This window comes from Strigops habroptila, chromosome 1 (assembly GCF_004027225.2).
Source record: "Strigops habroptila isolate Jane chromosome 1, bStrHab1.2.pri, whole genome shotgun sequence".
NCBI classification, from domain to species: Eukaryota; Metazoa; Chordata; class Aves; order Psittaciformes; family Psittacidae; genus Strigops; species Strigops habroptila.
The window spans coordinates 42,661,454-42,687,648 of record NC_044277.2 but is presented as its reverse complement, the minus strand read 5'-3'; the positions used below and the strand labels follow the sequence as shown (position 1 = coordinate 42,687,648).

At 40.5% G+C, this 26,195-nt stretch overlaps 1 protein-coding gene across 1 annotated transcript in view; it reads left to right on the top strand.

Moving 5' to 3' along the window:
* Positions 1-26,195, top strand: part of LOC115609724 (chloride channel protein D-like) — a 77,669-nt gene that overhangs the window by 1,716 nt on the left and 49,758 nt on the right. Inside the window, exons 3-11 of the mRNA XM_030490327.1 lie at positions 2,233-2,313; positions 3,298-3,473; positions 5,558-5,650; positions 8,276-8,519; positions 11,864-12,058; positions 16,475-16,557; positions 20,956-21,056; positions 21,549-21,720; positions 23,280-23,451. Of these exons, the coding sequence (XP_030346187.1) occupies positions 2,233-2,313; positions 3,298-3,473; positions 5,558-5,650; positions 8,276-8,519; positions 11,864-12,058; positions 16,475-16,557; positions 20,956-21,056; positions 21,549-21,720; positions 23,280-23,451 (1,317 nt within the window). The remainder of the gene's footprint in view (positions 1-2,232; positions 2,314-3,297; positions 3,474-5,557; positions 5,651-8,275; positions 8,520-11,863; positions 12,059-16,474; positions 16,558-20,955; positions 21,057-21,548; positions 21,721-23,279; positions 23,452-26,195) is intronic.

Sequence of the window (26,195 nt, the reverse complement as noted above, 5' to 3'; positions counted from 1 at the left end):
TGATGGGTATCATGATCTCTGATAATTGGGATGATGGTGGTAAAAATCACTGAATGGCTAAAACCAGTGTGAATGTTAAGGCATCTCTGACCCTGACTGCTTGCTTTTCTCACCTGTAGAGAGAAGCAGGTGGTAAAAGTTACATCTGGTTTGTGATATCTATGGTAGATAGTATGAATACTGAAGAGGAGCTTGTGAGAAAGGGGTTTTGAGCTTTTGTTCCAGCTGAATCCTGACCAGGGAAGGTTGGACATCCTGACAGGCTGATAGGAGGTGATAGAGCCAATAATCCTGGAAACCACTTCTAGCTGTATGAATGATGAAAAGGTGATTGGGAGTAGTCAGCATGTACTTACAGCGGCTAATAATCTTCTACAATGAGATGACTGGAGCAGTGATGTCCTTTATTTCAACTTTAGCAAGGCTTTCATCACTGTCTCCCATAACATCCTCATAGACAAACTGATGAGTTACAGGTTTCAGGAGTGGACAGTGAGATGGATTTCAAACTGGCAGAAGTACTGGGCTCAAAGCATTATGATCAGTGGCACAAAGTCCAGCTGGAGGTTGGTCACCACAGGTATACCCCAGGGGTCGATACTGGGGCCAAACTGTTGGGTAACTTCAGTAATGATGTGGATGTAATGATGGGACAGAGTGTACCCTCACTGAACTTGCAGACAAAAGCAAAGCTTGATAGACCAGATGACTGGTGCCAACAGCTGCCTGGGCTGCCTTAGGAGAAGCGTTGCCAGCAGGTTGAGAGAGGTGATCCTTCCCCTGTGTTCAGCACTAGTGAGGCCACATTTGGAATATGGGGTCCAGTTCTGGGCTCCTTTAGTACAAGGGGTACATGGATGTGTCCTCCACTATGCTGTGAAATCAAGATAATGGATTAAATGCTGCCAACTGCTGAAGGACAGATTTCAATTGCTTCACAGAAATGTAAGGGAATATTTATTCTGTGGAACAGATGGAAGCTGAATATATCAGAGGGAATATCCAAGAAGTGAACAAGTTTAGGTTTTCCATGAGGAAAGCATATATAATGCTCTTGGAATATTATTTCTTTGAGGTTTCTTATATACGAACTATGCGTATGTTTATAAAATAGATAAACAGTGGTTGAATATACATGCATACTTGTATATATGATTTGTATGTATAAACATGCATGTGGGTATATATACACACTGAAGTATAAACAAAGAATATCTAGAAAGAAACCACAGTTTGACTCCAGGGCATCACAACAGCCATTACACACTCTTTTGGTCCTGTTAAATTATAAAATTTGTCCCGTTGTGTTAAACTAATACAGAGGAACAGGAGGTAAGCTCTCACAGGCTCTGACATCAGTACAAACATGTAATTGCCCTGGAAGACCTTCCCATTTCCCTGGAAATACCTCATTCAGCTGCAGATGAGCAAAACTCATTTTCACACTCTTTGCTTTGCTGTTTGGCTGCACTGCATAATGCACTTACAAAAGCCTTGGTGGGACATGCTGCCAGGAAGGCTGCGGTGGCTGGCTGTGATGCCGTGACCTCAGAAATGCAAGGGATGTGTTTGACCTGCACACACAATGAATCACAGCTGAGCACTGCAGAGGGTGGCAAAGGGTGTGGGAGCTGAGAAGTTCTGGAGACAGCATGGCTGCAGTCAGCCTAAGCACAAACAAACCCGAAAAGAAGAGAGGCTGAAACGTGTTTTTTAAATGTGAGAAGGCCTGGTAAGAGAGATGTCCTTTTGGTTAAAATTAAGCAGGAAAGAACTTGCTCACATATATTCTGTCTACCAATAATAGCTCAAATTCATAAAGGTCATTACTGGTGTAAGACTTTTTGAAGCCTTCCCTCAGGCAAAATGTCTTCTGAAGTTTTAGTGTTTTCTTGTGTTTCGTTTTTCGTTTAGTGTTTTCTTGTGCATATTCTTAAGGTCCTTTAACTCTGCTCCTGAACTGAAATGGGCCTCGATGAGTAAGAATGTATCCTTTATAGTGTTTTTAGAGATGGGCAACAAATCGTGGAAAAAAAGCATTACTTGACTCTGAAAGTCATCATTCACCTTACTGTTACTCACTCCTGCCCTCCTAAAGAGCCTGCACTGCTTGTTTTGGTTTTTCTCTATGGCATACCTTCTGCATGCAGAAATCTGTGTTACAAAAGATCATTGAAAAGCAGGACCTGGTCTATGGGTGCTGGTATAGTAATCTATTTGTCAATCGGACAGGATGGCAACATCCACATGACCTGGCTGTGTGTGCTTGCGTCTGGGCTGGCCATGGTGGTTCTCTCTTCAGGCTCAGTGCTGGTAAGCATTACATCTCCTATGCAACAAACCTATAAAGCTGTGATAAACCAGATCTCTTCCTCTGGTTAATTCAGTATTTTATTAACACCACACTCCCCTCCCTATTATACAAACCAATTGGAGAGGTCTTTCTTGGCCTCCAGCCTAAAGCTGGATTCCACTGCTCATAACTTGTATAAAAGTGTCTGGGGTGAAATCAATGGTGGTGGCGATGTAATTTACACTTAGCATGTGGTGTTTCTAAAATAAATACAAGTGGCAGCTGGTGTAACTTGTGAAAACTTGGTGTTTGGAAGGGGCCTAAGCCAAAGACTATCAGTCCGTATAAAAGTTACTGTTCGTTTTAGATTGATCATTTAGCTGTGCTATGTGGGTATCACTTGTGGCCCATATCAGTACTTTTACGAGGCAGCAATGCTAAACCATTGAGCCTTTCTGTCATTTACTGTCCTGCTGTGCTCAATTTAATTATAGACAGGCAATTAACAACATAGGTGGGAGAAAAAGTGTTTTACTGAACTTATGCCGAAATCCAGCAATAGTAGGAAGAGGGAACTTGCTGTTATACAGGGAGTAACCAACCAGTTTTAAACCATTTTAAGTCAGAACTGACAGGACAGATCACGCAGGTTCACATGTACACCCTGCGCCATAGACAGCTTGTGCAAAGGCAAGAGGCTGGTAGGCTTCAGGTATTGTGGGGGTGGCAGTGCAGTTGGCGTTGGGGCAGGGGCCCTCCTCAGTCATTTTCTTCTCTCATTACCCCCAGTAACTCATGCAGCAACATTCAAGCAACAGCTTGAATTCTTGCGCGTAGCCAGAAGTTGTATGTGTATCCATGTAATCTGTTAATTCTGAGAACGTTTCTTAGTGAACAGAGCAAGGTGAGGGCTGGACTTGAAAACTGTGTCCATAAGATGTATCTAACACATAAACACCTAATGATTATTGACTCTGTTTCTCTTCTTTTTTTTTCCTTTGCAGTTCTTTTGCCCCACAGGTTCACCATCTGGCTTGCCGGAAATCATTGGGTATTTGAATGGCACTTCTATTCAACATCTTTTTAACATTAAGACCTTTCTCGGGACATTTGTCTCATGCGTGCTGGCTGTAGCCTCTGGGCTCTTCTGTGGACCAGAAGGTCCCATGATCCATTTGGGGTAAGAAATAGCAGACAAAAGTTAAAGCTATCAGGCTGAGGCTAGGGGTTTGGAATGGCTGTCTTGGTGGCAGTGCTGGCTTAAAAAACCCCTGCATTGGGAGCTCTTTTTGCCTGTGCTATCTCCTCCTTTGCATTAGCACAAATATTCGTGAAGAAAAACATTTTTATGTTGTGTGTTTTGAGTACTGGCTTGGCTCCCTAGCACAATTCATAGTGAAGCTCAGCAAGCAGTTAGCTGGACAACTGCAGTTAGTTTTGTTTCTGAAATGCAACTTATCCTGCAGCTATGGCCTCCTGGCTGCTTTGCATCTGATATATCTGCTTTTACCTGTGCAAAGTCTGTATAGAAATAAAGCCAGTCTCAAGTGGCTGTGCACAAAAGGGGCAACAATTTTACAGCCACCTGCAGAAGTGTTGTATGCGGTGGTGCAAGGCACACAGTGATGGACAGCCAGGCCCTTGGGTCCATGTTTCCAGGTTACAAACATGATGCCAGCTACAGGCGACCATAGAAACCAGGCACTGCTTTGCAAGCTCTGCAGATGATGGATTGCTCAGGTTAGAGCTGTTGCTTGTTCACACAGTAGTGTAATGCTATGTTTCTGGTAAGGAAAAGTAGACTTTATGGAAGGATAATGTTCTTATATCCCCTTGCTATATACAAAGAAAGAGAATCCCCATCATCCTACTGTGGTCTTAGGGCCTTGTGAGAAGGAGGGGAGGGTTGCCTCATCCCACTTTATAGGTCAGAGCTGTTCTTAAAATTTACTGTTGTAATACAGCCAGATTTTGTAACTGCAAGCCAGATTTTGGGATTTTCTGTTTTGTTAAGTGACATAATTTCCTTTTTCCACCATTTAGAGGAGAATCATACTTTATTACTGTTATTACACCGTATCTTGAGTAGAGACGGTAAAATTGGTCTCTGCTAATATGATAGTGATCATTTGTTGGCTGGTTTGCTGCTTTATTTCTGATCCTTCTTGGGTTTGGAAAGTATGCATCCTTGAGTTTTTTCTCTTCCTTTCACCGCCCTGACCAAAACGATCCTCTTCCCCACCACCCTTTCAGATTTTCTGTTGCTCTGTGGGTTTATATCTATCTATTTATTTATTTATTTACACAGAGGTGCAGTACCCTAGGGGACAATTCAGATGTCAAAAACTAGGAGTGCATGGTTCGAGGCAGCCACAAACCTTCTAGACAATGATTGCCAAGGTTTACCTCTCCCTTTAGGTTTCTTTTGTTTTCTTTGCTTTCAGACATTTGTCTCCAGGAGCTCAGAGACTGCAGCTGTGATATTTTCTTTTCTCTCTTTGTGCTGTGTTGGTAACAGCGATATGTGAGCCAAAGAATTGAATCATATTTCCATGAAGAAAGTCAGCATGGTATTAACGTGATGCCTTTTCAAAACATAGGAATTAAGAGCTAGTTTAATTTAATTTAGCTGGAACTCTCCACCGTTTTTATTAAACATAAACACACGGAAGTTGCTAAAAGCCTCTGAGAGATTCGTTAAGGCTCCTAATTTAAGTCTTGTAGAAAAGTCTTCCAAGATTATACAATGAATAGATTTTTCATTTCACTAAGGGTTTGGATAATTTTTTTCCCCCATTTAAATGTAGTTTGAAGTGCTGCCTGGGAACACACTGTAATAATTTAAATCATTACACATCCTCTGTTAGAAGTGGGGCTGTTCTGGCTGCCATGGTCATTAACCTGGGAACACATGCTTGAAATGATGGGCTATAGTCTGATGTGTCAGCACACTTGGGCAGATGTTAACAAGCAGTTCTTCAAAAGGCGTTTCATGGCCTATCATCACAACATGTCCTTGCAAAAGAGACATTTAAGTCTCCGAGTCAAGAATGTGAAAGCCTTTAGTAGCCTCCTTCTTTATGTCAACAGGACTTTGCATATTTAAAAGCTGTGTTCAACATTTTCCATGTTTAAATCTGTTGAAGTCTATCTAGCTTTGCTGCTGCATGCCAGCTAAGGCTCTGTCCTCCCCTGCCTTTAACCGTGGCTGACTTATTAATAATTTACTGAAGAGTGCTCTCACTTATACAACATCACTTTTAGTGCTCTCCTGGGTTGTGGCCTGAGCCAGCTGCAGTCAGACACCCTTGGCGTGCACCTCCCGATCTTCACCAGGTTTCGGAATTCAGCTGATAAGTAAGTGATGGGCAGAGCTGTGAGGCTCTGGAGGTGGGTCCTGGGAGTGTCCAGTAAGTTGCTGGTGAGACCATTGCATCTGGAAGGGAAACAGAGATGCTGCTCCAGCAATCTTTCAGCCTTCCTGCTCTTTGTCACTTTGGAATGGGGATAAAGCCACCCACTCTAATTAAAAGAAAGTAATTTAATTAAACAGCTTTAAAGTTCTTTAATTAAAAGAAAGTTCACAGGTTGTTTTATTGAATGCCTGTGGAATAATACATTAATACTGAAGACCTTTTCCCATTGCCTTCTGGGTTGTATGAGGAGGGAGAAAAATGAAGTATTTTTACACATGAGCTATGTTCTCCAATTAATGATGCTGGCCCAGGAAGAAAGAGATGATGGGGATTGCACAATGTGCACAGGAGGGCCTTATTTTTGTAGTTTTGAAAAAACAACTTGTTTGTGACACTTTGTAAATCTGGCACTTCTCTGCTCATGCATGTCTGTGAGATAACTCTGGTAGGCTCTCTTTCGTGAACAGTTTTACTGAAATTAATGACATTTGTTTCCAGAAAAAAGAAATTAAAAACTAGTTTATGTCTTCTGGATGGTATCTGTTGTCATGTTGACATACAAACCCCTTTTGTTTTTCTAAAACAAGAAAAAAAATAATGACTCCCATGTGTTAATTTCTTGAATAAATACAAAGAATTCAAATGAACAGCCACTGTGAGCTATTTGTAGCTTAAAAGAAAATAAAAAAGCACTGGAGGGAAGATAAGGGATGTCCTTTGCCTTTAGCCTTCTAAGATCAGTCATTTAAATAAATCTGAGACATGCTGGTTAAACAAAATGTTAGTCATGGAAGAAATCAGCAATTGTGGTAAGTGAAGCAGCAAGAACTCTTGTTTTTCTCTGCAGGATCCAGCTATAGTATAATTAGAAAGAAGCTTTAGCTTGCAGTCAGGAACCATCCTGGGAGAGACAGGTTGCGTGGAAGTACCCTTTACAGAGGGTTGTTGAGGGAGCAGCAGAGATAAATTTCAGTCTAAGCAAGACCTCACTTCTCTACAAAGACCAGGATGAAAGACTCCCGCTCCCCAATATGTTTTGGAGTTAGGTAGGCTCAGGAGATGTACCCTTTCCAAGTACAGTCACAGGCAGAGCAGTAACTCAGCAAGTGCTGGGATGTTGAAGGATCTTAAGGCATCCCTCCATCACTGTAATGGAGGCATAGGAGGAGTCCAGTTTCGTTGTTGATACTACTGGTGGGACATGTAGCATGTACAACTGACTGGAGCAAGAAGTTGGAGATGTCCAAGCAGAGCTTGCCCGGCTTTACTGCGGTGTGCAGCACCTTTTGAGTTCCGTGGCTGCAGAAAACTTTGTCACTGTGAAGATACAATGTGTAAGTAAAAATTCATCCATAAGAGTATCTAGCTCAGCATTTGTGTGTTGGGAAGTATCAGACATAATAAAGCTGCCTTGTATAGTGGGCTTTGTTAAGGCCTTTGACACATAAACTCTAATCTTTTCTGTCCATTATCCTCACTGCCACCCATCTTTGAACTTGGCAATCCTTAATATTAAAAATACTCATGTTTTGTATACTTCTTGACTTCAGCTAGTACTGAATGCTCAGCATTTCTGTAAATTATCCCTGAGGCCTCAGGTAGCATATCCAGAGGATCTAAGTTTTACAAGCTGGTGAGCACTAGTGATTAGTGTACTGTATGTATCAGCATCACTCTAGTGTACCCTTTAGTGTCTGGACTTGTATCTAATTTGCCAAGGCAGAATTCCAGCATAACTTTATTTCCTCTTTGTATATCCTCCCCTCTGTTTTGCACACTGTGGCCTTCCTTAAAAAGGAACAAATGTAACATCTGATGCAAGATGTTGTTCTCGTGTAATGAAATGTGTGCTTTAGAAAGGGAGTTATGTTGTGTGTGGGAAAAGGACTAATAAGAAATGTATAAAGGAGGACTGTCCGTTCATGCCTTTCTTTACAATACTATATTTATTTTTTCCTTTTTCCCTTTTTCTATATTAACACTGTCTCACAGTGCAAATCTCTGCCATTTGAGCAACTAGTGCAGCTTACAGCAAGAGAATTTTGTTGCCCTTTGGGGTGTATGTGAGCTCTTATAGGGATGGAGACAAGGCACTTATGTTCCCTGTGTATTTTTCAGACATTTGCAGATGCATTTGCAACTTGAGGCAGCAAGTTGAGCCTACAGGCTCCGGGGTTATACTCTCATTCTCTAGTGGATCCCAAAATTCATTACCTTTTTTCCCTGCAGTATTTCACCCCTGTGACTGCACTGCTTCCAGGGTGTGAAGTGGCACATCTGCCTGGCGTTAGGCTGGTTGGTGCTAGATCGGCAGCTCACTGGCATGGAGCAGTGGTCCCCACGTGACGTTACAGGATTGAGGATTTTGTCAAGGCCAGAGGTCAGGATGGACATGTCTGAACTCAAATCCTAGAGATGCAAGGCACTATAATAACCCCAAATAAACCAGCAGGTCTTTAAATTCAGTCCCTTAAAGCCAGCTGTGATAGGAAACGATGCTTATGGAGGTTTTTTGTTTCTGTTTTCCCCCCCGTTACCTGGATTTTAACTCTTCTACCTGTTGCAGGCGCAGTTTCATTACAGCTGGTGCAGGAGCAGGCATAGCTTCAGTATTTCGTGCCCCCATCGGTGGGCTCTTGTTCACGTTTGAAGAAGTGTCTTCGTTCTGGGACATCAGGCTGGCCTGGCAAACCTTCTTCTGCTGCTTGATGGCTACCTTCACCACGGATTTACTGTCCTCTTCTCTCTATGGGTTCGTTTACAGAGGTCACTTTGGATTTTTTGAAGCAGAGAAAAGAATTATATTTTGGGTACGTACTGTGTGGATGTGGGAGGAAGTGGATGCAGGGTTTTAGGCTTGTTTCTCTCTGCATTATAGCTGGGAGAGTAGCAGGGAAGGGGGACTGAGAAGGGGAAAGGATGGTATTTGTATAGTTACCAGATCAGTGGATATGGAAGTTTTTGCACTTTACATGTGGTAATCACTTGGATACAACATGGAGTTGTTCTGTCCTAAATAACAAATAGACGTTAACATCTACTGTTTGCTTATTAGCTAATCACATAAGTTTTAAAGATAACTTTCTGTATTGGTGCTGGGTAGGAGAAGGATGCTTCAAAGTACAGGAAAAAGCAGAGGAGCTTGTAAATAGGGTGTCCTCTTCTGTAGCTGGCTTGAGCTCTGTGTTGCTGCAGGCATTGCTGTACTGTGCCCCTGTTCCTTGGTGCTTACAGGTTAAACATTCAAAAATGTATAATCACTGTTTGTTCCTGGTTGCACAATGGAGGTGACCTTCAGCCCCAGCTACCTTTTTACTTTATTCCTTCCACCAAAACACAACCTTGACCTTTGGATTTTATCATGTGTCCACCTAAAAGTACTTGCTCTTATTATCATGTCTTTCTCTCATTTTTATTGCAAGATGATTCAGTAGTGATTTGCAGGTATCATGATCTTCACTTCTTGCCTAAATATCCTTCTTGGTGTTTGACTTGAAGGTGAATTAAAGAGCTAGAAATAAAACCCTGATCTTCTGAATCCCAGTCTACTTTTTGCTACTAAGTAAATTTTTCCTAAGGTAATTCCCTGATCACTGTCACTGATCTCTACATTTCTTCTGGCTTGTATCTCTCTAGCAATGCAGAAACCAGAGATATGGTATTTTTCACATGTAGGCATACTTTGGTTGAGAAAATAGGCAACTTTTTTTTGTGTGTGTGCATGCGGGCTGATGTAACGATTTTGCATATGCTATGCAAAAGTATTTGGGGTATATTTGCTTTACCACAAGTTCAGCTGGGGCAAGTGGAGAAGACATTGCTTTTCAACCCAAATCCTTTTTGTGGACCAACTCATAGTGCAGTCCCCGAAACAGTTGCAGTGACGCAACCAGGAAAATAAAAGTTTGTGGCAGAAAGGTGAGACTGCATGGGCAGGGAAGAGGTCAGGCCTTCTGAAGCCAGATTTGTTGCTGAAGCCAAAGTATTGTGTAATGCACAGCTGCATGCACGGGGGAGAGCAGATTCATGTCAATTGTTATATTACAATAAGCATTGCTCTTTTAACACTCCTTTCAGGATGTTTTCTGAAAATAGCAGTGGATTCTGTTTCCTTCTATCTTCTCTTAGTGTCATTAGTGGGAAAAACTAGCTAAAATTATTATCAACATGACTTCTGGCAGGGTTCAATAGTTTTTGGCTCTCAATGTGATACAGATAACTAGAAACATTTCCATTTCACTGAACATTTTTCTCAGGGGAAATTTTGCTTTGATGTTTTGTGGCGTTAACCAATACAGTTTACAGTGGATAAACTCTGAGTTGAAAGCTTGTGGGTTATGTTTCTTAAGAAAACTATTTGTTTTCTTTAGTTTCATTCTACCTGGCATAATGTTACAAGGGGAATTTATGATACTCCAGAGCTTGAAATTTTCAGGAAGGTTCACTTTATTTTTACGTAGACCATTGGATTAATTATAAAGGTGAAACTTGCTCTGTAGGTAATTTTTCTTGATGACTGGCCAAACCCTGTGGTTGATACTACCACAAAGCCAAACAGTACAGTGTGCCACCTTTCATTTCCAGCATGTGGAGCCCTCACTCGGCTTTACCTCCGTTGCCACACGCATGCAGTGCAATGTGCATGTATTAATTTAAAACAAACATCTCGGTATATCTTTCCCTTAGGAAAAGTGGAGTTAGGGAGAGAAAACAATAAACCCATGTATATCCATTTTTAGTTTTAGTGGTTTGGAATTAAGTAGAATATAATGCAAGATATCTGGATCCTGCCATGAATAAAAGAGAATTTTACTACTTCAAATTAAGCTACTTCTCTCTGAATTTCAACTTCTTAAACAATGGATCTCTTTAAGTCCTTTGGAAAAGGATGGATTTTGTTCCAGCTATTGGTAAAAATAGCATTATTAAAGTTTTGCTTAGTACATAGAGTACCTACATAGGTGATGGTTGTAGTCCTGATTGTTAGGCATGAGAGACACCTTAAGTCTCTCCCTACTTCCTGCGAGTGTACCTTGCAGGTGTTGGGCTTTTTGTGCCTGGGAATGGCTGCTAGGATTCTTCCTCTTCCAGACCTGGTTTCTGCAGCACCCTATGGACCAACTCTTCAAGCCTGGCTGGATTTTGACCCTGGCATTCCTCATCTCAGGAAATTCCATGAGTGTTTGGTGCAGCCACCTGGTGGATTTGTTAAAGTCTAGGCTAGTTGTAGCAAGAACAAGAATGAGATTAAGGGTCAAGAAGAAGATGAGGAGGAAGAAAAAAGAGTTTGAACGTAAGAGGGCCTGTGCACTTGCTCAAACAGTATAAGGAAGGCTGGCAGTTTCTCCTATCCACTACGCCCAAGATTATGCTAGGTTTTTTTGAAGACAACCTTGTACATGTGCCCATATTGCTTCTTGCCGAATAACTTTTCGAGCAGTTTGTCATCTCTTACTCTGTCCAGATCCTAATATTGTCAAAAAGCTGTGTAACTCTAAGCCTGAGCTAAGGAAATAATATCTTCACAGCTTTTAATAGATTGGCACCAATCTGTTGACCCCTTCATTTGTCTGGGAGATCAGTTAAAACATGATATTGCTCTCATCCTTGCTGCCTGTTGAGGAATCAAGCAGAAAATTCAATTACTATTCCAGCTGCCAGATTATAGTCTATATTTGTGATTTGTTGCTGCAAGTTGTTCCAGATCAGCATCAATTTTCACAGTTTTACTTAAATAAATTTACTTGTAAATGGTCTAAATGCACATGGATGCAGGTTGACATTTAATAAATGAAGAGTGAGCAAAGCTCTGGTTCAGCAGCTTTTTTCAGTGTTCATTAAGGCCATTATGTCAAGTTAGTTGGATGTAACCTGAAGAGCTGAGTGCTAGTGGTAACACAGTGCATCATAAATGTTTCTGTATGTGTGCCAACACTAGTGTCTACCTGCTGGTTCCACTCCTGTGAGGTGTGCAAGAAGAGCTGATCTCATGAGGTCAGCTTTAAATTAATTAGCTGAGCTCTCTAAATCACAAGGAAAGATTTATTTCATGTATAGAAATTACTTTGCAGTATCAGGTTTTGTAAAAGAGGGTGTGATATTTCATGTCACTGGCAGGATGCTCAGAACATTTTTTCTCCTTTCTTTGACTCAGGTTAAGAACTTGCTGGACTTGAACGTCTTGGCTTTCATTCCAGCCATCCTCCTTGGAATGCTTGGAGGTCTTCTGGGAGCTCTCTTTGTTTCCCTAAATATAAAGATCAATAAATTACGTATGCAGTTCTTTAATTCAATTCCAAAATTATCCCTTAGAAAAGCAAGCAAGCTGTTGGAAACTGTGCTCATCCTTGTAAGTAAATAATATGTTTCTCTTGACTATATAATATTTACAGTGGCTAATGAAAGCAGGTCATAAATGGACTGCATAGAAAAGTGAATCTGACCTGCTGGTACTTGATAATGTGCAACAGATCATGTGCAACAGAACGTATGGATTTCCAAAATACATATAGGTATTCAATGTTGGTGGGTATATAAGAATGGAAAGAGATGTTTTGGTTTGGTTTTTTGTTTTGTGTTTTAATGCTTGAAGTATTTTACCTGTAGAGTTGCTCTCCCACTGCTGCTCTACTCTGATGATACTACACCAGCTTAGGGACATGTAGCAGTTATGTTGGTATGCATTTGCATTTATTTGCAATCTATGGAGGGCTGTCACAAGTAGGTTTCATCTATTTTTCTCCATTTTAACTCATCTTTGCTAGTGATTGATCCTCTTAGACTCATGTAGCAGAACCAGGCAGACATCCTCTTCCACACCTCTGTACCTGGGCACTGTTTCAGCAGTTACATTGGAAAGAACAATTAGGAAACCATTACCATAACCATATGTATTTTTGCTGAAGAGCACACAGGAGATCTCTGTTTTAAGAACAGATGCATGAAGAATAAGCATTGTATAGGGTTTAAAAATTAAGGATAGTTACAGAAAACTTTCTGGAGCTAACGATGTATCTAGAGTCAGTTATCCCTGTTATTGATGGAGGTCAGCCTGGAGCCTCAGATGTCCTGATATGATAAGGCATAATGACTTTGGAGTTTCCATTTGGCATTGTATGGTTTTGGGAAGGGTCATGCTATCGGAATTAAAGGGAATAGACAAAAGGTTCCTGTATTTTGCACATTTTCACACTTTTCGGTATTATGCTTTGGTTATAACTTAAAAAATATGGTGTTAAATGTGGAAAAAGAAACCTTCAAAGCTTTTCTACTGCGTTTTTAGTAAATTGTGCAAATTTTGGTTTCTCTGCAAGTTTTTCTAGTGAATACCTGCTTATCATAATTTTCCTTTTTCCCGCCATTATCGAGGAAGTGTTTCTGGGGAGTCTTCAGACCTTTTAAGTGTTGAGATGACCTTTCTTTAGCGAAGTTGGTGCACATCAAAGCCCCTTTCTTCTGCCCTCTCTTAGGTAGACTTGCCAGTATGTTTTATGTATGCCATATATGTTTTTTATATATACACTATTGTTTACTTTCTCTTCCCTTCCTCCTGGAGAGAGGGTTGCTCGGTTGTAGACCAGTGGGTTGTCCATATAGATGCTCACTGCCCATCAGCTCAGACATGCCTTCAGCAGCCTCTACTCTGAGCCAACAAAAATACATAAGCTTCAGGGAAAAGCAATCATGGCTTGCATCAGCGACCTGGATGATATTAAGTGGAAAACAATTAGTACTTTAAATATGACAAGGGAAACTTTTGGAGCTAAAAGTGTGAATAGCCATAGCCATAGGTCGAGGCACATGGTCAAGTCTCTGCAAGCTCTCCACAGACTGGACCAGAGATGCGTATGTTTCCTGTAGGTTGCGCTATTTTCCTCTCCATAGGATCAGCAAGAGTGCATTTCATTTGGTCCTCGAAAGCTATGTATGCTGCGGCAGTCCAGCTCCTTCTCCTCTCCTGAACCCAGGGGACTAGTCCCGCTCGTTGCTCAGAGCAGCAACCTGCTCGTTGGGTTCTCTGTTGGCACATGAGAGGTGAAATCTGACCTCCGGGTGGAGAAGGATGAGGAGGAGAAGGAGGAGGGATCTACGTGAAAGGACTGTGCTGGAGCTGGTCCATGCCATCGAGGACAATGGATTTGGGCTCCTCTTAGCGGCAGGATGTCGGCTATTCAGCTTGCAGCCGTGTCTGTTCAGCAGCTCACTGAGGGGGGAGACACCACGAGGAAGCTCACTTGAAGCTTTTTGCTTCCACGTTTGAAGGAGTGGGTAAGGTTAGGTAGAGAAAGCGGGTTTTCTCAGATCTAGGGAGTGTCTTGCTGCTGCCCAGCCTCCTTTTGTTGTGCTAAAAATTTGCTCCCAGGTCTTGTGATGGATTCGGGACTTTGTGCTGATGAGCACTGCAACAAGACATCCTAACAAAAATCCAGTTTTCAAACCAGTTGGATGGGGAGTAGAGCCCCATGGGTGTCCTGTGTAAAATCCACACTTTCCAAAGGACCTCTGTTTCTGAAAGGTCAGGTTTGTAACAATTATTGTTCTAACAATTTGGAGCCTGAGCTCTGTGTTTGACAGCCACTTCCCCTGCTATTGGGAAAGGCTTGTCTTTCTTGTAGTACATTACAAAAACTACTTAAACACATAAACCCCACACAATTCCTTATTACTTTTCAGAAAGAAAAACCCTACAAAACAAGCCACAACATCAGTCAGCAAGACCCAGTATGTTAGGAGATGCATAGGATTAAATTTAAGATCAGCTAGGAAAGATTTAGTGTCAGACATAAAGAAAATGCCTCCTTAGAGTTATTTTACATTGTTTAGGAGTGGTGCCTTACTGAATCCAAAAGTTCATGCGGCGGTTAGCACCTTGCCAGATCATACCTGAAACTAGGAGAACAGCATGTGTTCTATAGGGCCGTGGTGCTTACAAGAACTTTTATGTTGATGTATTTTTGTCTTAATCCTGTAATTTAAAAAAAAAACCTCAACCTGTGTTTTTACATTAACTTTGTAGCATGAACTCTTATTCAGGCTGTTTTTCCTTTTTATTAGTTCTAGAAGATCTTGCTCAGGTCATAGTCCTTATTTTATTATAACTTGGCAAAAAGACGGCAGGAAAGAAACTGTTTGATCTGACAGAAACCCATACAATTCTCTGGGTTTTTTATTTTATTTGTTATATGAACTCACATAATCAGGCAACTGAAAGAAACTGTGTCACAGTGACTTTAACCAAAAATAATCTTGTATAAACCAGTTTGCATTTAAACTTGGAAGGAACCCATCACTGTATCTTCCACACCCACAACATAACCCGAAGTACCATTCCTTTGACTGGAACTGAATATCTAATCTTCAGCCCATAGATTAGGTGAAACCGTCTTCCTAAGAGCCCTCCTGCCCTTTGGCCTGCATTTGCTTCTCTTCAATTCATCACCTTTCTCTGTGAGGAAATCACATTGTAGATAATGTTTTGCCAAGAATCTGGCAGAGCTATCTTTCTTTTTCTATGTTTTTAATCACGCTGACTAATGCTTCTGTTCCAAAAGCTCAATGTTTCAGTGGGGAGGGTGGACAATTTAAGGATATATACTTATGTATTGAGCTGTCAAAACTTTAAAAGGTTGCTTGAGAGGGTTTTTTTTTCCCCTGAAGATAGGCTACTGCTTTAAATATGTAGCCACTGGCTCCAGGCTAGCTGTCCTTCTAGCTCTCCTTGGACTTCGGGGCTCTGGCAAAAACTTGACCTGGGTTTGAACTGTCCCAGAGTGAAGTTTTCAGAAACAAAACCTGACCTAAGCTCTGTGAAGACTGAACTACTCCCAGTTTCATCTATCTCTTGCTCTGCCCATAAGCTTATAATCTTTGACATACAGGGAAACAAAGGCTTAAGATACGATTGTCTGACAAATCGTCACAACTGCACACAGCTGAATCTCAGCTTGAGGGTTTCTATAAATGTGCTATCTGAGCTGTTTTATAACAATCCACAGAGTGCATGAAACCTTGTGCTTGGAAAATGTATTATGATTATAGTTGTATGTTCCAGTCGTTTTTCACCAGATGTCTCCTGAAATCCTTTCTAAACCATTTTTTTTTTTAGGGTATCTTCATTTATTTAGAAATACAAATTGATCTTAATTAAGATAAATAACATTAATTTTGAATGAAGTATAACTATGTTATATTTAACTATGTTATGTTGAAAAAGATGCATAACTAAGATACAGTCATCTCATGTGAAAAGTTACTTTGCTTTTGGTGAATGCAAAGCAGCCAGTGAAAACACCTTCTGCTTTGCTCTATTTCCAACCATTTTGGTTTTATCAATATCATGTGGTCTTCAAAATGGGCTCATAGAAAACTAGTAGAAGGACCTGGTAAAGTCTCTTCATCCATTTGCATTGCAATGTTTATGTCCCTACTGTATAGTATGTAATCTGCTTTAGCCATTATAGCTGTCTAGTATTGTTAGGATGCCTAGGAACTTCTTTCTGTTGATTAACTGAATATTAGTCCTTTCATAACATCCTCCTTAAGTTGAAGGCCAGTTATCTAATTGCAACAGTCAAGTTCCTGAAGTTAAATGGGATGAATCTGAGCCTTACTCATTGCTTATGAAGAAATGCTGATTTCCTGGGAAATGTGGGCAAGACAGAAGGACAATTTCCTTGTGGTAACTGCTGGATTTTAGACACTTTTTTTTCTGTTTTTGTCTGTTTCTACATCTCACTGTAGTCTTTACCTATTTTAATGCCTGCAGGTATGTACGACGACTGTTACAGTATACTTACCGTATTTCTTTCCTTGCACTCCAGTCACAAGCGTGAGAAACAATTCCGAAATGTAAGTGGGGAGAGTCATCAAAAGCATGTCTATGTAAATACAATTATTAACCATTTCTCTCAGTTAGTTGCTACAAGGATTTGGGATGGAAAAATTCAAAGGTGCATCAGAGCTGAATGTTTAAAATGAATTCATGTAGAGACAAGAATCACACAATCTTTTAATCAATGAAAATTAATCACACTTAAACTTTTCCAGTGAGAGGCATTTGCCATCATGTCAAGTTAAAGAAAATAAAAGGGAAAAGTAAGAAACTAAAGGGAGTTAAAAAATGAAGAGAGCCTGAAACATGGCTATATGTATCACTCAAGCACTTTTTCAATGTAAAATCCTAATTTTGTTTTAAAAGATGTATAGGCCTTGTGGATATGTATATAAACCTATAGGAGACAGGCTGTGCTTTAACTGGAAATCTGGAACTGGAAACTGATGAAAAACCTTTGTTATTCTCAGCTTCAGACAGCTACTGTTGACTAAAGGACATGCTTTGATCAGTCCTCTATATAAGAACAACAATTAGGTAATACACTATGTCACTACAGCACGAACTGTAATCCAGGGACTTACAATGACAAATATTGTGTTAATAAGCAGGCGGGGAATACGTGGCTGAATGGCTAGGGGTTTTATGGTTGACACAGTTGAAAAGTTCCTTGAATTTGATATGGGTTTTGCAGTCCAAGTATCTTTCTGAAGAAATACCCATGAGGAATCAAAAAAGAATTGCTCAGATTCAGGTAAATGATAGTTTGATTTCACAGTCATGGCAAATGGTTGCTACCAGCTTGTAGGTTTACTAATTCATAAATTTGTATAATGTATGAATTCCTCCTTCCAAGTGGGCAGTGTCATATACATTGCATAATATGAGCTGTAAATATTGAGTAACTTGCCATTGGTGACTGGGCTCTGAACAGCTTATTTAAGCACATAGAAAGCAGACATACTTTCCCATTCTCGTCACCAGTTCTGGACTATTTGACATGCAATACCTGCTTCAGTGTTGTTTGCTGTAATATGTATTTACAATATTCTTTATAAAAGCAAACTTTGTCACTTAGTATCAGGACTTGGTAACTATGGCCATTTGGACTGCCGCAGGAAAAGTCTTTTTCCTCACCCTGACATCCTTTTTCATTTTAAGGACTAAATGATTGCAAAATATTATTTTTCAAAACAAAACTATTTTTGCTTTAAAAGAAAAACATCTGAAACCATGATAATTTCATGGCTTTTTTTGTCTGTGTCTGAATCAAAAATAGTCAGTCTGATCCAGCCTAGAGACTAAATGGCCTTAGTGCCAATTTTTCATTTGGTGTAGCTACAAGTTATAAAAAGTACATCCTGTTGAAAACAGATCTAAAGAGATCTGAAGAGAATTAAGCACCAAATTGTCCTGGACTCTGCAAGGCCATGCATATGTTGAAGGTGGTCATGATGTCTCTAGTAAGCCTGTAATAAGTTACAAGAATAAATGTGGAAAAGAAGCTTGTTCACTGTTCTCCTGTTCTTAGAAATTTAAAAGGGAATTATGATTGCAGTTGTGAGATTTTAGTTAAGATCGTTTAGATTTGGCTCATCTCAGTGTAATCTGAAATTCTTACTCAGTGCTCCAGAGGCAGGTATATATCATTAACCTTTGGAGATTCAACAGGTTAGTAATAGGCACATCATTACTTTAAAATATCCAGTAAGAATTGTATTGCAAAAAAATGTGTAATTTTGGCTTTTTCACTGATCCAGCTCAGTGAAATGTCTGGTTTTTTCCTTTCAAACCATGACAGTAGAAAGGCTGCAGCTCCAGATGGGGTTGTATGTGGCTATACCAGCATGACAGTGCTTCCTTCTAGCACAGCTTATCCTCTTAAATGTATACTGGAATAGTGTTTTCAGTAGTGTTTTGTAGCATTTCCAGCAGTCCTTGATATTCCTAGGAAAAAGACGAATAAGAGGTCATGGGAAGGCAGGAGAAGGAGGTAAAGAAGCGATGGGCTTCTTCCATTACCAGGTCTCATTACAGCGCATGTATTCCTGCAGCATGCAGCGTGGCAGTGCAGTCCTCCCATTGGCACCAGGGAGAAATCTGTCTCTAATAAATAAACTGATTTCAAACAGAAAGAGTTAGTGGCACAAAACCCTGTGTGCAAACAAGTTCTACATCACCATTCTCTGTGCTTTGTTCTTCTTGCTCAACCATGTCTTTTAATTGTAAAAAACCCCTTTCCTCTGTTGTTTCTGTCTCTGTTATTTTGGCATTGCTACAAGCTTCAAATTGCCTCTCAGATGTGCTGTTTTTTGTGTGCACTCCTTTACTGGTAGTAAAGACATCTGTATAGAACTTGAGGCTTTGCTGTAAGTGGGTTACACAATCATATGACTTCTAAAGCAGGATGGAGCAAATAAGTTTTTATTTTTTATTGACCATTATTAATTTGGAATACATTCTTGTTTGAGTGGTTGGATTAATGTAAAAAGCAAATACAAGATTAGGAAGTATCTTATGTTCCTTTGGTTGCCAATCTGGGGTCTGGAAAAAATTTTCTTGCACTAGAAGTTGGCCGCATTTTAAGTTTTTCTTGTAGTTCTGAGTGGGGATCAGGTGGGTCAAATACCACAGATCTCCTGCTCTTTGTTCCAGAAACAGAGTTCATATTCTTACTGTTTAGGTTGTGGTGACATCCAAAGTATTCTGGACGCTTTCCAAACTGGAAGGAGGAAGTCAACTCTCCTGTTTGGAGAGTGCAATTGCTCCGCATGACAGAGATTGAGAAAGTGTCCAGGAATAGTGGTGCTGTACAGAAAGGCTGGTCATGGTCAGCATGCAAACCGGTACGCTAAGCTGCAAGATGTTGAAATAGCTGGTGACAGTATTTGCCGAAAGAGAGCTATAACAATGTGTTGGACAAACATTTTTTAGGTCTTGTTTGGGGATAGCCTGTGTTGCTGTGGAACAGGAAATCTTTAAGTCTTTTCAGCTCAGGTTGCTCCCCCTTGGGATGGGGCAGCCACAGCTTCTCTGGCTAGCCTGTTCCAGTGTCTCACAGTAAAGTGAAGACAGTACCCTCACAGTACATATTTCTTCCTTTAACTCTACCCTCTTTCAGTTTGAAGCCATTCCCCCTTGTCCTGTCACTACCTTCCCTTGCGAGAAGTCCCTTTCTAGATCTCTTGTAGGCCCCTTGCAGGCACTGGGAGGCTGCTCTATGGTCTCCCTAGCGTTTTCCCCAGGCTGAACAAGCCAAACCTGAACCACCCCAGCTCTCTCAGCCTGTCTTCACAGCAGAGGTGCTCCAGCCTTTTGGTCATCTGCGTGGCCTCCTCTGGGCTCACTCCAACATATCCACATCCCTCTTGTGTTGGGGGTCCCAGAGCTGGATGCAGTACTGCAAGTGGGGTCTCATGAGAGCAGAGGAGAGAATCAACTCCCTTGACCTGCTGGCCATGCTCCTTTTGATGCAGCCCAGGACACAGCTGGCTTTCTGGGCTGTGAGCGCATATTGCTGGGTCCTGTTAAGCTTTTTGTCAACAACACCCCCAAGTCCTTCTCCTCAGGGCTGCTCTCTATCCATTTTCTGCTCAGCCTGTATTTGTGCTGGGTGGGGATTGCCCCAACCCATGAGCAGGACCTTGCACTTGGCCTCGTTGAACTTCATGAGGTTCACATGGGCCCACCTTTCAAACCTTTTGTTTGCTATGAACCAAGAGGGGAACAAGTGAATTGTTCTGGTTTTTGAATACCACTGTAGAAGCTTTTTACAAGGTAGAGCTGAAGCGAGAGAATTGATTTTTCTCTTTTCCGTTCCGTAACTTTTCCGTTCCCAGGCCTATAATGGCAAACACAAAATGTTGATACTCGGTGTCGTTCATCAAACCTGTAGGGCCAAACTTGTCAAACATTAAGTGTTAAGAATTATTTTGAGTGGCCAAAATAAAGCCTTTACAAGAGACTTGCTTTCAGAAAGTGCTGGCACAGACTATCAGAAAACCAGATCCCTTCATGAGGTTTGCACTGACCCACCTTTCGAACCTGTCAAGGTCCCTCTGGATGGCATCCCTTCCCTCCAGTGTGTCAACCACATCACACAGCTTGGTGGTGTTGGTAAACTTGCTGAGAGTGCACTCAATCCCACTGCCCATGTCACCAACAAAGATGTTAAACAGATGTTAAAAATCATTAATAAATGCATTAATAAACCAGATTTATTAGTTTGGTAGAATAATTAATAAACTGATCCAGTAAACTAGATTTATTAGTTAATAAAACCACTTAATTGGGAGATAAAAGCGAAAGTAGGTTTTTTATGTAAAATTTATATCTAAGAAACACATTCTGTACAGGCATTATGGTAAGTTATATTCATGCATTTAGTATTTTTTGTTTTGTTTTTAATATTTAAGCATAAATCAGTTCAAGAGGGAAATTTCAGAATATAGCTGTTCATCAAGCACATGGATCCATCCAGATGGAATCAGTTATTCTAATCAAACCTTCAATCAAGGTAAGGGGAGCGAAGTGATTGATACCCGGGAACAAATTGAATTTATGCAACTTGAGGTGATCTCCAAGTATATTTACTCATAATGTAGGTTTTATTCAAAGTAATGTTGTGCTCCATGTTGGGGGATATATCAGAACTAAATTCCTTACTTGAGCCAAATATGCTGGGAAGTTGCTGAGTTGTTGTCTCTGAAAGGAATGGGGAAAGAGCCCTACCGAAGTAGTATGGTTGTTTTTCTTTGGCTTAAATGGCTGCCATTTCTCCTTGTTTAGATCAACATCACACAGACCAGACTGAAAAGAACAAATGTTCCTTCTTGTCCTGAAAGTGCCCAGGTGCTGAAGCTGTCATGTAAACTCCACTTAGCTGCTCTATGTACTTTGCTGATATTTTTGTCAGGTTCAGACCAATGACAACTACCACAAACTGTATTTTTGTAAAGGATCCTTTTAATGTTTTGTATCTCTCCACATCTTTTCCTCTGTGTTACAGCTGCTGCACTTCTAGTTGAAAATGGGAAGCAAGGGATCACGTATCTTTTTAAACGTGGGACTCATGAAGAATTTGGATACACATCCCTCTGCACTGCTTTGGCATTTTATTTCATCCTCAGCTGTTGGACGGCAGGTTCTGCTGTTGCCAGTGGTGTGGTTATTCCTATGCTGTAAGCTTCACCCATCTTGGTTTGAGCTTTCTGTATGAAAGGCCTGTGTTGAGTAGCAACAATATGAATTGTAAATCTGAAAGCTTGGCTGTAATTGCTTGGAGGAGGTTATATAGGTGGAACAGGATGGTTTGCTTGGAAAGAGATGTTAAAATCGTGGAAGAGAATGAAGAAAAGTTATCTGAGAATAGCTGTGGAAGGATGATAGCCAAAACTGTGTACTTTCCAAGCACAGATCATTTGAACCCTTTGAGGACCCAGAGAGAGTCTCGGCTGCTGGCTCCATCTGTAACTGTAGAAATGCAGGTTCAGATCAAGACTTTTTGTCTGTTTCTTATGCACATAAAAGCCTGAATCTTAATCTTGGACATCAACACCCTAGACTTTGGAGAAAACTGCAGTTAGGTCTTTCGTTGTACCTTCTCTAGAAAGCTGTGGTAGACTAGGGCAAAGTTCTTACAGTGATGTTGAGAGATTTAATGTTCAGCAAGCAAGGAGTCATGGCTGGAGAGTGAGTATCCAGTGTAATGCAGTTCAAATACCAAAAAAATTCTAAAAATAAATAGTTGTATCTATGACCTTCTGCCTTTGCCCTATCCCTGAGTACTCACCTCCTTCCCTCCCCAAACTGTTGTCTAAATCAATTTTTAATATTTAGTGTTTGCTGAAACATGGCATACTTGGATGATAGGCAAGTTTGTCAGCCAGAACCTGTGTTTCTAACCAGATAACCTCATTTTTATAACCATTCTAGAACTACTAGAGTTGCATCCATCAATAAAATTAATCAATTGCATGGATAAATGGGAAAAAAGTTATGTAATGGTGCAAGATGGTGCTGCCCAAATCAGATAATATATATCATATATATGGCTGTTGTATAAATAATCATGAATCACCATTTCTGGAAGGTGAATGTCTGTACAAATCCAGTTCACTGGCTGACACTTAAATATATACATTTAATTCTTTTCATATGGAATGAAATGCTATGTATCATGCCAGCAATTACATGCCTAAATTTTGAGTTTGCTCTTCAGTGTAGCATATGGTTGGTTTGAAGACTCCTGGGTTCTCTTCACAGCTTCATTCCTGGTTAGCTTTGGGCAGGTCATTAACACCTATTACTCCATTTGCTCATTTGTTATATGGTTGTAATATTTTACTTGCCATGTTTATGGGGCAGAGGTAGACTTAATTTTAAGAAATTATATAAGGCTGGAGCTCTCGAAGGCTTTTTATCTGAAATATCCTAGTGTGTGTATCTATGACCTACACTTTTGACTGTATTCCTGTAAAATTCATTCTCATTTGGCCTTGAAGGACATTAAGACATGCTGATAGCCCTTTTTCTTCAAGGTATGGTAAATCTGGAAGTTTAATGCTAGTGACTGGCAATAAGTAAATGCTCATACTAATGGAGGATGCTAGAACTTTTCTTGGGAAAGGAGTCACTACAAAAGTTGACAAAATTAATCTGGGATCAGCAAAATATTAGAAGCATTTTTCAAAAACTCCATCACTGGCAATAGGATTGCTTTTTTTCTTCTTGCATACAGGTACACAGGAGCTTTATATGGCAGGATAATCGGTTTGATCCTTGTTTCCATTTTTGGTGTTCAAACGAATGGATATGGAGCATGGATTGATCCAGGTCTCTTTGCTGCCATTGGAGCTGCCTCCTTTTTCAGCGGTGTGTCAAGACTAACCATCTCCCTCACTGTGATAATGGTAAGTGTGTTATGTTTTCAGGTATTTTTGTGGCCAAGGTTGAGTTGAGCTTTTGCTGCTGCAGCTGAATGAACCACAAGTGTCCCATGCACATTGAACCACAAAGAAATAAATTATTGGTCTGGCTATTTCTAGCTTGTCCAAAGAGGTTTTTTTTTTTTTTTTCCTGGGATCTTTTATTTGGGAAGTGTAAGTTTGGAAATAATGCTTTTACTGAGAAATCTGAGTATTTGTTTTCCTATTTGGTTTTTTTTTTTTTAATATTTTAGGGGTTACAGGAATGCTAATGGCATCAGTGGTTTACAAACAAGAAACCAGAATATACTATCTTTCATTTCTTCTGGATTACAAAAAATGTGAATTGACTTCTGTGGTGGCCGAGGGCCCTGGTGCAATGCACCTTTTTATGTTGGGGCTGAATATGGCCTTCTGGATGGAGTAAGTGAAGAATTTGCAGTAGTATAGGCAAGCGACACAATGGGAAGCCTCCCAGGTTTCTCTGGTAAATTTATGCCTTACAGATTTCAAAATTTTCAGATTTACAGATTTACTTGGAACACATTTAATATTTCTGTTTCCTGCCCCCCTCCCCCTCTCCCCTTTGACAACAGAACATTTTGAGTCCGTGCTACAATGCTTTCCAGGCAAACCTCTGAAAGCTAAAGGATTTGCAAATAATACTTTCATAATCAGAAAGGATGTTCTTTGCTCTCCCCAGTTGCAACACCTGGGAACAGTGAGTTGTAAGGCGCAGCTGAAATTCAGCTTAGTCAACAGAGGAATGATGTTGAGGTCACAAGGGGGAAGCTTTCACCCTTCCATGGCAAGACATTCAAGTCCTGTGAGCGTTACTGAGTGTGGACATTTCACCCATGACTAAACCCAGTCTTGGCTGCCCACCTGGTTTTGCCCAAAAGAATCTCATTAAAATCTTTGCAGATGTCAGAATTCACCCAGAGTGACCAAGCCAGGATTTTCCCTCCTAGTATGCTATTGCGCAGTGTTTGATAAGTAGATGTTTAGAGGCACTTGCTCTGAATTGAGTTTTAGTAATACACTGTGTAAATTGTGTAAGAAGCATTTTTTTGATGTTTTAGCTTGAAAGGTGTCGTACGTACATGAAAACTTCTCTATTGTGAAATAATAATTAGATTGATTATGGAAACACTCCTCTTTCAGTTTCCTCTTGGTACTTTAGCACTTACTCATATATTAAGTAAAAATGCAGTCTGATATTTTTGCTTTTATTATTGGTTATGCATCTTTTGGAAGTTACTGTATGATCTGTTGGCCAGCTACTAAGTCTGTAATACTTGAAGGGGGGAAAGTTGGTACCTGAACACTAGGTGTAAGTTTTTTGAGAGCTCCAATTACCACTAAAATGTAACATTCTTTTCCAAAGTAAGCCTGAATTTTCTTTCAGTGGCTCAATACATTTTAAGTATAATTTGTAAACCATTACTTTATGGTCTTGCTGCAGATATATAAGTCCTTAGTGGCAAAAGCAAATGATTGACATCTTCTTTAGCTTTGTGCTCATGAGTCTGTCCTTCATCGCAGGGAAGTGAGAGGTGATTATCTGCCGGAACACTTGCTGGTCTTGGATGACAGAACTATGTTTCATTCGGCTCCAGTAGAGAGAAAAAGCCTACGTTTTATCTGCTTCAGTTTCTCCCTGCCTTCCCCATTACCTGCACTTGTCCTTTTCTTCCAAGCGCCTCTGTGAGCATGCATGTACGGCATACACAAAACAATAGCTGGAAACTGTTAAGAGAACTGTAGGAAACTCAGTTGAAAAGGCACTAGAAAAATGATGAGGATTGCATTGCAATGTGTTCTGAATTCCCCTAGGTGTCATGTTATTACTCTTCTGCGCCTCTTTCTGCAGATGCAGTTTGTGTTTCAATTCATGTTCATCCAAAATAAATAGCTGCATTGCTTGAGGAAATATTAATTTTTGAGGAGAAAAAAGGCCTTGGACATGACAAAGCAAACACGTAATTAAAAGGTTGTGCCCTCAAACCATAAAATGCACATAGTTTTCCTATATTGTCTGATGAGTTCAGAAAGAATTGAGAATGTTTGCTTTGGCTTTTCACACAGCCTTCCATTTGGAAACAGTTATGAATGTGGGACTTGTAGTGAACAGGTTTGTAAGATGCTTTTCTTTTTTCTCATGGCAGACCCCACAGGCATCTGCCCACCTTTTCTGTTTTGGCTTCCTCTTTCTGCCTCCCATGCTGACACTTGACCCTTATCCTTAGCTCTTCATGGCAAACGGTAGATGTGGTGATATTTTCCTTGGCAAGTACAAGGACCAGCCTTATGACTTGCCTTCCCGTGTCATGTGTCCTGAGCTTGCTGGCCTCGGGGTGCTCTAGATGTGGGAAGAGGAATAACATCTCCTACAGTGTGTTTTGTCTCTGGGTTATTATGTATTTTTATTGTTCCTTTTGTATTTTTACCTCTCAATAACACTGCCTTGCAAGAGTTAAAGAGGAAAGGTGGCACTGGGCTAGCCTAGGATTAGTGTTCTTGTCCAGTATTGGTGATGCCTCTGTGTGCAAGCTGAAGGAAGCTTCATATACACTGATTTGGATCCTTTGACACTGGAGTTGTCTGTCTTTCTATTACACATGACAGAAAATAGCCCTGAGTCTCTCTCCTTTCTTGCTTGTTCTGTTCAAACAGAATTAAAGCAGTTTATTGGCCTAATTTATTTCTCCGAGAAATCTCTTCTGATG